Here is a 13172-nt window from a genome sequence, read left to right on the forward strand (position 1 = left end):
TCGGGGAAGGTGGCAGGGCCGGATGGGTTTCCAGTGGAATATTATAAAAAATTCAAGGATAAGCTGGCACCCCTGATGGTGGGGATGTTTGAAGAGGCGATAGGGAAAGGGGTGTTGCCACAAACCTTGGGGCAGGCATCGATTTCACTGTAGCTAAAAAAAGATAAGGATCCGACGAATGTGGGTCGTATAGGCCCGTATCACTTCTGAATGTGGACGCAAAGGTACTGGCGGGTAGGCTGGAGGAGTGCCTCCCGAAGATGATAGGCGAGGATCAGACGGGGTTCATGAGAGGGAGGCAGCTTTTTTCGAACATTAGGAGGGTTTTGAACGTCGTTACGGCACCAGCGGAAGGGAACAGAGGTGGTTGTGGCATTGGATGCCGAGAAGACGTTTGACCGGGTAGAATGGGGGTACTTGGATGGCAGTTCTGGAGCGGTTTGGGATTGGACCAAGATTTGTGAACTGGGTAAAGCTACTATATAAGGAGGCGAGGGAGAGTGTCCACACAAACAACATCAGCTCGAGATACTTTTCTCTCCTCCGTGGGACAAGGCAGGGATGTCGGATGTCCTATGTCCCCCCTGCTGTTTGCACTTGCGATCAAGCCGTTGGCCATCGCATTAAGAAGTTCGGATGCATGGAAAGGGGGGGGGGGGGGGGGAGGGGGGAAATAGAGCATAGGGTGTCCTTATATGTCGACGACTTGCTGCTGTATGTGTCGGAACAGAGTGTGTCGATAGGGGGACTACTGGAGCTACTGCGAGTATTTGGGTCTCTCTCGGGGTACAAGCTAAACCTGGACAAGAGTGAGTATTTTGTGGTGTCTCGGCCGGGGATTTGGGGGGGGGGGGGGGGGGGGGGGGGGGCTCACTTTAGGTATCTGGGGGTGCAGGTTGCCCAGGAGTGGGGGAGGTATCGCAGGTACAATATCACTAGTTTGGAGGGGAGAGTGAAAGCCGATCTGGCAAGGTGGGATGGTCTCCCTCTGTCACTGGCGGGTCGGGTACAGACAATTAAAATGAACGTGTTGCCACGATTTCTTTTATTTCTCAATGCCTACCGATTTTCCTGCCAAAGGCTTTTTTCAGGGAGATTGAGGGAAGGATTACATCGCTCATATGGGGAGGGAAGGTGGCCAGAATGCGAAAGGTGCTGCTGCAGAGGGGAAGGCAGGCCGGGGGTTTGGGTCTCCCGAACCTGATGTACTACTACTGGGCGGCGAATGTGAAGAAGGTGCGGAGCTGGGTCCGAGGGGTTGATTCCCAGTGGGTCAGAATGAAAGAGAGTTTGTGCAGGGGGTCGGGACTAAAAGCACTAGCAACAGCGCCGCTCCAGATAGCTCCAGGGGGAGATACTCGGGGAGTCCGGTTATAATAGCTTCATTGAAAATCTGGAGGCAGTTTCGCCAACACTTCGGGTTGGGGCAGGGTCAAGGGAAATGACAATTCGGGGAACCACAGATTAGAACCCGAGAGGTGGGATGGAAGTTTTCGGAAATGGGAAAAGGGGATTAAGACGCTAAAAGATTTGTTTCTTAGGGGTCGGTTTGCAGGATTGAGGGAGCTGGAATCAAAGTATGGGATGGAGCAGGGAGAAATGTTTAGGTACATGCAGATTCGTATGCGTTCATATGCATTGGTCCTGTCCAAAGCTAGAGGAGTACTGGAAGGAAGTTTTTAGGGTCATTTCCAAGGTGGTGCACGTGAAACTGGACCCGGGTCCCCGGGAGGCCATATTCAGGGTGTCAGATGAGCCAGGGTTGGAAACGGGTGTGGAGGCAGATATCGTAGCCTTCGCCTCGTTGATCGCCCGAAGGCAGATCCTGCTGGGATGGAGAGCAGCCTCTCCACCTTGTGCCCTGGCATGGTGGGGGGACCTGTTGGAATTCTTCACTCTTGAGAAGGTCAAGTTTGAACTGAGGGGAAGGATTGAGGGGTTCTACAAGACATGGGCATTATTCATTATGCACTTTCAAGAACTGGATAACATTGAACATTAGTGGGGGGGGAATGTGTATTAAGGGTGACTATGGATAATCCCGGATTCCTTTTTGTCATTTGTTTATGTAAACACGCGGGCTGATGTTTGGGGGTTGGAGGGTGGATGGGATTGTTGTTATCGTTATGGGGATTGACATATTTGTTGCTGATTATTGTTTATTGTTGGTGGGTGTAAATTCGAGGAAAAATGTGAAAAAGGAGGAGAATAAAAATTTTTTTTTTTTTTAAAAAGAACCAAGTCGAATACACAAACCATGGAGAACTGAAAAAAGAAACCAAGAGCAGCAGAGAGTGTACAAAAAGAGTTCAGCAGGTAAAATAAATAAAAATCCAAAAAGTATGTGTGTATTGGTGGGACATGGGGACCAAAGGAAGATGATATTCTGGAGGCAGAGGGTTTGGCTCAGGTACTAAGTGACCACTAAATTTCACCTATTGTTACTAAAGAAGATGCTGCCATTGTGATATTAAATTAGAAGGTAATAAAGAAATTGGATACGATAAAGACAGAAAAAGTAGTACTAAAAAGGTCGACAATGCTCAAAAGTAGGAGTTTCACATGTTTGGAAGGCAGTGGTCTCATCAGACAAAGTCAGCATGGATTTATGAACGTTAAATTATGCTTGCCAAATCTACTAGAATTCTTTGACAATGTAACTAGTAGAATTGATCAGGAAGGCTTTCAACAAGGTCTCACATAGCAGATTACTGTGTAAATTTAAAGCACATGGGATTGCTGGTAGTGTCTTGAGATGGATAAAAAGCTGGTTAGCTGACAGGAAGGCAAACGTTGGAATAAATGGGTCTTATTCCGATTGGCAGGCAGTGACTAGTGGGGTGCCGCAGGATCTGTGTTGTGACCCCAACTGTTCATATTATATATTAATGACTTGGACGAGGGAACTAAAGGCAGTATCTCCATATTTGCAGAGGATACAAAGTTGGGTGGGAGGGCGAGCTGTGAGGAGGATGCTTCAGCAAATTTGGACAGACCAAGTGAGTGGACATATGCATGGCAGATGCAGTATAATGTGATAAATGTGAGGTTAACCACTTCAGTAGAAAAGAATAGGAAGGCAGATTATTATTTGAATTAATGCAAATTGAGAGGTGGATACTCAGTGAGACCTTGGTGTCCTCATGCATCAGCTGCTGAAAATGCACACGTAGGTACAGCAGGCAGTAAAGAAAGCAAATGATATGTTTGCCTTCATCGCAAGAGGATTTGAGTACAGGAATAGGATGTTTTACTGCAATTGTACAGGGCATTGGTGAGGCCGCACCTGGAGTATTGTGTGCAGTTTTGGTGTCCTTATTGGCGGAAAGATATTCTTACTGTGGCAGGGGTGCAATGAAGGTTTACTAGGCTGACTACCGAATGGCGGGACTGCCATAGGAGGAAAGACTAAGTCGGTTAGGATTATGTTAATTGAAGTTTAGAAGAGCTAGAGGGGATCTCATAGAAACTTACAAAATTCTAACAGGATTAGACAGTGTAGATTCAGAAAGAATGTTCCCAGTGTTGGGGGAGTCCAGAACTAAGGGTCATAGTTTGAGGATATGGGGTAAAACTTTTAGGACTGGAGGCGAGGAGAAATTTCTTCACCCAGAGAGTGGTGAATCTGTGGAATTCACTACCACAAAAAGCAGTTGAGGCCAAAAACTTGCATAACTTCAAGGAGTTTTTATGCAAAAACTCTAGCCACATATCAGACAACAAAAAGTAACCCATTTTTACCATGGAAGAGAAATCTTTATACTCAACAGCCTTAATTGATGCTAAGAAACCAATTTTGCCCCTGTTATTACAACTAGTCTACATGTTTTCTTAGGGGGTTCACAATTGATCCAGAGAACCAAGTCGAATACACAAACCATGGACAACTGAAAAAAGGAACCAAGAGGAGCAGTGTGTATACAAGAAGCTCTTGGGCTAAAGGGATCAAGGGATATGGAGGAGGGGGAGGGTGATCAGAGTATACAACTTGATGGAACAGCCATGATCATAATGAATGGTGGAGCAGGCTCAACAGGCCGAATGGCCTCCTCCTGCTTCTATTTTCTATGTATAAGTCAGGATGCACCCAAAGGTTGATATGGGAACCAAGGTTGGCAATTGAGGGGTCACTGGAGGGAAATGTGTAGTGTTATAAAAATATTCATATATGGTCTGATCTTGCCATCATTTCAAATTTTTCAGATGAACATAAACTGAGAAGTGCACTAAACAGTGAGGAACATACATAGAGGTCACCAGAAAGAGCAGAAAAGTGTGAAAGAATATAAACTAAATGGTGCAATTTTTAAATAAAGGTGCAGGGACAGACTGACCTGGGAGCACAAGCGCACAAAGTCTTTGAAAGTGACAGGACAAGTTGAGAAGGCTTTTAATGGCAGATAGGATTTTTGGTTTTATAAACAGAGGCATAAGCTACAAAATCAAGGAAGTTAGGCTAAATCTTTACGAGTCAGTGGTTGAAGTATAAAGACAATTGTGGGTGCTGCCTTTAGGAAGGATGTCAAGACCTAGAGAGGTGCAGAGGTTATTTCTAAAAATGGTTATCAGGGATGAAAGATTCCAATTATGTGTAGAGACTAGAGAAACTTTATTTTTCTTAGACCCGAGAAGATTTAGTGATTCAATAAAGGTGTTCACTTCATTTTAACAGAGTAATAAGGAGAAACAGCTTCCAGTGACAAAAAAATCTGTAACCAGAGGGCACATTGGCAATAGGTAACGGTAATGGGAAAAATATCCAGCAGTGATAAGAGGAAGAAAAAAGTATGCTAGTTCTTATTTGAAATGCACTGCCTGAAAGGGAGGTGCAAATATTAATAATAATCTTTATTAGTGTCACAAGTAGGCTAACATTAACACTGCAATAAAGTTACTGTGAAAATCCCCTAGTCGCCACACTACAGCTCCTGTTCGGGTGCACGGAAGGAGAATGTTCAATTCAACTTACAAACAAGTCTTTCGGGACTTGTGGGAGGAAACCCGCGTAGACACGGGGAGAACGTGCACACTTCACACACTTTCAAAAGAGAATTAAGTAAATATTTAAAGTTGAAAAGTTTGCATGGATAAGTAGAAAGGGCAGGTTAAGTGTGAATAAGTGGATAATTCTTTGAAAGAGCTGGTACAAAAGCAATGGTTGAATGGCCTCCTTCACCGTACCATTGTATGAATTTTATCAAATGCTTAGTAATATATTCCGAATGTTTCTAGGCTCATCCACAAAAGCATTCACATTTCACAGGTCTTTGCTTCCATTACACTAAAAATGAAAAGTAAAATGTTGAAATCTGAAACAAAAACAAAGTTTTGGGAAAAGGCAGGTCTGACAGCACCTGCGGAGAGAGAAATAGAGTTAACGTTTTGAGTCTGTATGACGCTAAAAATTAAGTTGACTCCTAAAGTTAAACCAGCTACAAACGACTTAACTGGTCCCAATGTAGATTTTTGTTCCCATCAAACACTAACTTAGGTTGCTGTAGTATCACCTACACACGTTATTCACTTTTAATTGAATAATACTCAGTTCCCCTCAGCTGAAAATGGAGAGAAAAAAAATCTAAATATTAAAGCAATCATATTCTTTTCCAGCACACTGAGCATGCACTTCCATATTTGAAATAACTATTTCCAAATTGCATTCAGCTTCTACCGAAAGAAAATTAAAGTTCATTATCAGCACCTGATTTTTTTAAAGCTAATTGGTTACTTTCAAAGTAATTTCCTGTCAAGGTTCCATTTGATCTAGATTCTAGACTCAAATACAGATGTAAAAAAAAAACTGGTTTTGCCAATTTTACTTAAAATGAAATAAAGTCTGGTTTTATGCAAAGCTTTTAAAATAATGACTTTACCAGACATTACCAAAGACAATGGCATACTTTAATTGAGTGTATAGGACATTTTAGTCAATTATTTAATCGACCAAAACAATGTCAAATCATAATATGGTTACTATTTTTCAATTAATTGTAAACATGCTTGTAAAGGTGGCACAGTGGTTAGCACTGCTGCCTCATGGCTCCGAGGACCCGGGTTCGATCCCAGCCCTGGGTCACTGTGTGTTTGCACGCATGTGGAGTTTGCACATTCTCCTGTGCCTGCATGGGTCTCACCCCCACAACCCAATGATGTGCAGGGTAGGTGGATTGGCGACACTAAATTACCCCTTCAGTGGAAAAAAAAGAATTAGATATCTTAAATTTTAAAAAAGTTTCAGAAACTCTCCGCTCCTTCAAATACATGGGAAAGAGGACGAGGCCATTCAGCTCCTTGAGCTTGCTCTGCCAGTTAGATCATGGCTGATCGTCTACCTCAATGCCATTTTTCCCACACTACCCCTATTTCCCTTGGTATCTTCAATATCTCAAAAGCTAGTGATCTTTGGCTTGATTATACACAATGATTGAGCCTCCAGAGCCCTCTGAGCCAGAGAAATCCAAAGATTCACCACCCTCAGTGAAGATATTCTTCCTCATCCCAGCCCTAAATAGCCTACTTCTTATTCAGAGACGGTATCCCCTGGTCCTAGGGTCAACATTCTTCCTCCATCAATCGCTGGCTTTGAAAGCAGACCAAGGCAGGCCAGCAGCATGGTTCGATTCCCATAACAGCCTTCCCGAACAGGCACCGGAATGTGGCGACTAGGGGCTTTTCACAGTAACTTCATTGAAGCCTACTCGTGACAATAAGCGATTTTCATTTCATTTTTTTCATTTCCATCAAACTTGCAAGAATTTTCTTTGCTTCAATGAGACCATCTTTCTTCCTTCTAAACTCTAGCGAATACAGGCCCACTCTCCTTAACCTCTCCTCATAAGACAATGCCATTATATCTCCGATCAGTCTGGTGAACCTCCGCTGCAATCCTCTTTCGCAAGTACATTCCAGGACGGCACAGTGGTTACCACTGATGCCTCACAGCGCCAGGAACTCGGGTTAGATTCCAGCCTTGGGTGACTGTGTGGAGTTTGCACATTCTCCCAGTGTCTGTGTCGGTGCTATGGTTTCCTCCCACAATTCAAAGATGTGCAGGTTCGGTGTGGTTCGGGATAGGGCAGGGGAGTGGGACTAGGCAGGATTCTCTTTCAGAGGGTCGATACAGTGTCGATGGGCCGAATGGCCTCCTTCTCACTGTAGGGATTCAATAGTTTTGAACATAAAGGGACCAATACACCAAGTGCGGTCTCACCAGGGCCCTGTATAATTGCAGCAAGACGTCTTTACTCCTGTACTCAAACCCTCTTGTGTGCTAGCTTTCAGTGACTTATGAACAATGACACTGGGTCCATTTGGATGTCAACTCTTCCCAATCTCCTCATTTAAGAAATATTCTGCATTCTGTTTTCAAATTAATATTCCCACGCAGTTTTGTATCAGAAGCAAACTCTGAAACATTACATTTGGTCCCCCCATCCAAATCATGACCAGCTGGGGCTCAAGCACTGATCCTTGCCGTACCCCACTAATCACAGCCTACCAACCAAAAAATTATGCCCTTCTGTTTTCGACCTGTTAACCAATTGCAATCCAACTACTACCGAACAAAATCAAATTAAAAACAGTGGTGTTTTCTTTACTATTGAACTGATGTCAACAGTCTCTTCTGGAACCAAGTCTGACCATTCAAAATGAATTATTTGTACATACCCTATAAACTTTCTAAATAAACAGGATTGTGGGTTCCATTTCCTTTGAATTATAGTTTTGTAACTGGCTGCATGAGATTAAGTACAACATCTTTAATAGTGTGTACATTCTAGGAAATCTGTATAGTCAGCATTATATACTAAAGTCAATGATCATTTGCAAGACATGAGTTTTCTACATCACAAGAGATTTTTATAAAAGAAATGACCATATACGCCATTGAATGATTGTGCAAGTTAGGTATTTCAGTATTGAAAAGTCAACTCATTTCTTACATATTGTCCAGATGGAGCTGAAATTGATACAAGCACTAGGCAAAACAGGCACAAAGGCGTTACAAATTATAGCGATTATATATAGTTCGAAATAATTTTGCAAAGTGGAGTATTAAAGTGATTTAAACAGCCATGAATGGTACATACATCACAAGAACTGAAATATTTGAGAGCTACTTCTACATAGTCAGACATTGCTAAACTCCCAAGTCAAGGTAAGCAAAAGCACTACCTGTACTGTACCCTTCTTTTTGGAATGGGACATTACAATCACTTCCCTAGTCACATTAGAACTTATTTGAAAGTCTGTCACATCAGGCACTACCCAACAGCCATAAAATAAAAATCACTTCACATTTTGTATGATACTCAAATTTCCAGAAATCTATTCAAAATAGTCATTGTAGAAACAAAGCTTTTTTGAACAGCTCACTTTAAAAATATCTACTTCTTCAGTTTGATTTCTATAAAACACAAATATTCACCTTATTTAAAAACATAGTCCAAGCCAGTGAGCATTTCTTAACCTTCTCAAATAAAGCTTCTTCTAAAAAGTAATATAACATGGATTATCCAACAGAGCGTATATGCGCTGTTCAGGTCTTGATAACCACAAAGTAATGGCATTGGTAATGGCATTGGTAAATGAGTCGCAGTTCCAGTAAAATTGTAGAGTTTTTTTTAATGTACCTGCCTTATACCTGTTTTTCACAGATTAAATTGATGAAAATAGACAAATAAGTACATACTGTGTAATTGAATTTTGTACACTCTTCTCATTTAAAGTCATTCCTGGGGGTGGGTCATTTTGCAAAGCCATCAGCTCCTTCTGTAATCTTTTCTAATAGAGAAAATGCACACAACAGTTAGAAAAAAAATCCAAAATTGTAATATTGTACAAATTGCATTATAACTTTCCAAATTAATTCCCCATTTCTACAAAGGCCCAGTTCAATTGATTATTGCTATGTATCAGAGAATACACCCTGCTGGTGGAACGTTATGTGATCTATAGTGTTGTCAGCAGAGTGTTTTGCGCAGGCTTCCAGTTCTCCATTTTAGATTGTGTGAGCAACATCTCCGAGTAAACCCTCTCATCATGTTTGTAAGAAATCCAAGTGTATGGCACCACCATAGCCTTTCTCTTTGCGGCACGAGAAGATAACAAAAGAAAAATCTGCCAATGAGGATTGAGGCAAGAACACAAAATTGCTGAATTAAAAAATGGTCGACAAGCAGAGACAGCATTGAGAGCAGAGGAAACATTCTGTGGACCGGACTCTCACATTTGGCAAATCAAAAGCCGCAAATGTTGAAGAAAAGAAAAACGGAACACAACCATTAGTAAGCAGAACAACAGTTCAAAATCTTGCTTGTCGTTGGAAGTGGGTAGAGTCTAGGCTGCAGCAACCGCGCACGCAGTGAAATGAAATGGGCTGCGGGGACAGGGATTCAGAAGTCTTCGGGCCTAAACAAGCCATGACTCAGGTAATAGTCAAACCACAGTCAGGCAAAAAGAAAATTTCCAAGTAGCATTGTGGATAAGGGGATCGCTCATTCCATACATCATAAAAATAAGTGGAAGGAAGGAAGCTGATTGAAGTACACCCTAGGAGCTGGTATACGGAATGGCGGGAGAAACATGGATGCATTTGATAAAGGCAGAGAGACTTGGAACTCATATGAAGAGAAATTTCAATTTTATCTCCTAGCGAATCAAATACCGGAGGGCCTGAAGGTTGCACCATTTCAATTCGGTAGGGGATAAAACTTTTATACAGCTGCAAAACTGGAAGACCTATAACAAATTAATGGAAATTCTAGAAGGCCATTTCTCACATAGACCGTTGCAGGAAAGTATTGGTTCCACTGCCGTAGCCAGAATGTGCAAGCATTTTACAATTCGTAGAAGCTTTAAGATTATAAAAATACTGCAAGTTTGTGCAAAACTAGACCACTCTTCATGATCGACTGGTTTGTGGAGTCTGCAGTGAAACTTACTAAGCGACTTAACTCTCAAATTTGCTGTGTGAGTTGCCACATCTATGCAGCTAGCAACAAGAGAGGCTTCACAGATAGGGGATGGAGCAAGGACCCACAAGAGGAAGACCATTAGAAACAAGGTTATAACGGTACAACTATGTCATCGATATACACAGGTTGGACACTCAGCAGGGTAATGCTGGAGTAGAGTAAATAAGTGCAAGAACTGTCGCAAAAAGGGCAATTTTGCCAAAGCATGTTGGGCTCAGCAAACTTCAATACCAAGGATGTGCAAGAAAATAAACACATCTAAGCAGACTAGCCGTGCCTATAAGTTAGTAGACAAAGTTCTTCAGGAAACTTTGGAACCAAACAACTTCAGGAGCTGAAACCATGTGTCTTGTCGGTGTGAGGCAATCAACAATACTTCTGGGCATTACCAAATCTTGATGGTAACCAAGTCAAAATGGAAATGGATACAGGTGCATCTGTATCATTGATGGGCAGCACAATGGCACTTTGGTTAGTACTGTTGCCTCGTGGCACCAAGGACCCGGGTGCGATCCCGGCCCCGGGTCACTGTACAAACTCCACATGGGCATTCTCCCCATGTCTGCTTGGGTCTCTTCCCCACAACCCAAAGATGTGCAGGGGAGGTGAATTTCCCCTTAACTGGAAAAAAAAAGAATTGGGTACTCTAAATTTAAAAAAAATCTGTATCATTAATACCCGAGACAATTTATAACCACATGTTGAGACATCTGCCTTTAAAATCATCAAATGTTATCCCAAGGGCAAACACAGATGTTTTATCATTAAAAAGGATACATTATGGGAAAAGTAGAATTGAATGTACACTTAGAGAATATAACAATTATTCAGAACATCAGAATTATAATAATTATTCACTTGAAAGTTATCTTAAAATGAATGTTCAATGTATAGTCCAAAATTTTATTCCTTTATCCTTCCTAAATTAATGCTGCAGCTACTTTTTTCATGAAGATGGCCAATTATTGTATAAATGCTTAATCATATTCTATATATTTGTTGGACTTTTACAAGAATCACATTTCGTAGTATGAAATACATGCATATGTACAAAAAGTCTACACCAGCTTATCCAATTACAGCTTTCAAAATACGAATATGAATTTTAAAAATGTCAAACGTAACACCGGTTTTAATTTACCGAACTGTTGAAAGTTTTACTCCCGGGAAAACAAACACACTTGAGGAGCCAGTCCACGAATGGCTTCCATTGTTACAAGATAAAAAGTTCGGTAAATTTATTGTGAGGTTGCCTCTGCTTAATTACACGACCTTACCCCTCGTCAGGTTACTCTCACACTGGGAAGGGGAAGTAAGAAAGAAAAAACAAAGCTAAGGTCCCGAAATTGAAGTCGATTCGAGTAAAGCAACTTCTCAAGTCAGGAAAGGAATGAGGATGGCGAAGAGGTGACTCCTGGCGCCTCGGCTGTTCTTGCGGGGGCCACGACAGGTGTCGCTGGCACCTTGGCCGGATGGCAGGATTACCTGGACACACGGAAACAGGGGACGCGACAGGCAAAGAGATGGAGCCCAACTCTCCCCGAGGGGTCACTCCATCAACCACCCGCTGCCTTAGCCTCATCGTTAGCAGGGGTCTGACACCAGCACCCACCAAAAGCCGCCAGCCTTCTGGTTTCACCCCCCGCGGTTTCAGCAGCCGCACAAGAGAGAGAGAGAGAAAAACATTTGTCAATGTACACAAATAACAGCGGGCCGCTCACTCGGATTCCTCGCTTCTCTCAAGGCCCTCGCTGAGGAGGCGGGCTGTAGGTGCCGAGAACCGCCCGAGCCACTCTCCCCTCCACCGCGGGTAGAAAATGGATGCTGTGCCCCGCAAGAAAGCAGCAACAACAACAACCCTCCGTGAAGCGTCGCCGAACAGCTCAGACACTCACCTGCATTGACGCCATGATGCAACCCCTCCTCCCCACCCCCACTACCCCCGCGCCAGAGACTCCGCTCTGCGTCATGCGTCATGACGACACCCGCGGAAAGGGGGCGGCACCGCTCGCGCCTCAGAGAAACAGGCGAGCGGAATTTCATTCAGTTTATTTATTGTCAAACACCATCAATGGAACCTATTCTGGTACATGCCATCATTGTGGAATAAACATTTTCACATTTGTTTCACGCTTACATATTTTCATAAGATTGTCAGTCATATGTTATTTTACTACTACTGGTAACATATTCCTTGCCTTTTCCTCCAAGATAGCCAAATATGTAGTGTTGACAAAGAGTATACAAATAAGAAGATTAAATCAAAACTAATTTATTTTACACTACTAACTAAAATGAAGTTTGCACACTCTACTGAGCTACAGATAATTAACTAATGACACTGAATCTGTAGTATTGTATTCAATATTCTATCTAACTAATAAACTACACTATGACTAGACCTCGTGCTATATTTCTCTATTCAACTCTCACTCTGCTCTCATCATGTTCTCCTCCGCTTTCTCCCAGAATTCCTGGAGATGCTGCCTTATATACAGTGAATTAGTGACACCCTCTAGAGTTTGATTTATACATAGAGTCAGATATTTACCCTTTACTATACTGGTATACTTTTTTTTGATTTGATTTATTATTGTCACATGTATTAGTATACAGTGAAAAGTATTGTTTCTTGCGTGCTGTACAAACAATGCATACCGTACATAGGGAAGGAGTATACTTATCATTACATCCCCTTTTTTTGACATTTAGAACATAGAACATAGAACGATACAGCGCAGTACAGGCCCTTCGGCCCTCGATGTTGCACCGACATGGAAAAAAAACTAAAGGCCATCTAACCTACACTATGCCCTTATCATCCATATGCTTATCCAATAAATTTTTAAATGCCCTCAATGTTGGCGAGTTCACTACTGTTGCAGGTAGGGCACTCCACGGCCTCACCACTCTTTGCGTAAAAAACCCACCTCTGACCTCTGTCCTATATCTATTACCCCTCAATTTAAGGCTATGTCCCCTCGTGCTAGCCACCTCCATCCGCGGGAGAAGGCTCTCGCTGTCCACCCTATCTAACCCTCTGATCATTTTGTATGCCTCTATTAAGTCACCTCTTAACCTTCTTCTCTCTAACGAAAACAACCTCAAGTCCATCAGCCTTTCCTCATAAGATTTTCCCTCCATACCAGGCAACATCCTGGTAAATCTCCTCTGCACCCGTTCCAAAGCTTCCAC

At 42.4% G+C, this 13172-nt stretch overlaps 1 protein-coding gene across 7 annotated transcripts in view; it reads right to left on the reverse strand.

Annotated features, from left to right (window-relative positions):
- flj11011l (probable ubiquitin-conjugating enzyme E2 W-B) overlaps window positions 1-11958 on the reverse strand; it is a 120099-nt gene extending 108141 nt beyond the window's left edge. For 6 of the 7 annotated variants that reach the window (XR_005462118.1, XR_005462119.1, XM_038809623.1 and 3 more), the window contains exons 1-2: window positions 11873-11958; window positions 8693-8784 (exon numbers count right to left, since the gene is read on the reverse strand). Coding sequence is in view for 5 of the 7 variants with exons in the window: in XM_038809623.1 (XP_038665551.1) it covers window positions 8693-8784; window positions 11873-11947 (167 nt within the window). In the remaining 2 variants the exon portion in view is untranslated. Of the gene's footprint in view, window positions 1-8692; window positions 8785-11698; window positions 11838-11872 lie in introns of those variants that run through there. The other variant, XM_038809626.1, reaches the window with a different exon arrangement.
- Between the last annotated feature and the right edge of the window lie 1214 nt (window positions 11959-13172).

Source organism: Scyliorhinus canicula, chromosome 10, assembly GCF_902713615.1.
Source record: "Scyliorhinus canicula chromosome 10, sScyCan1.1, whole genome shotgun sequence".
NCBI lineage: Eukaryota > Metazoa > Chordata > Chondrichthyes > Carcharhiniformes > Scyliorhinidae > Scyliorhinus > Scyliorhinus canicula.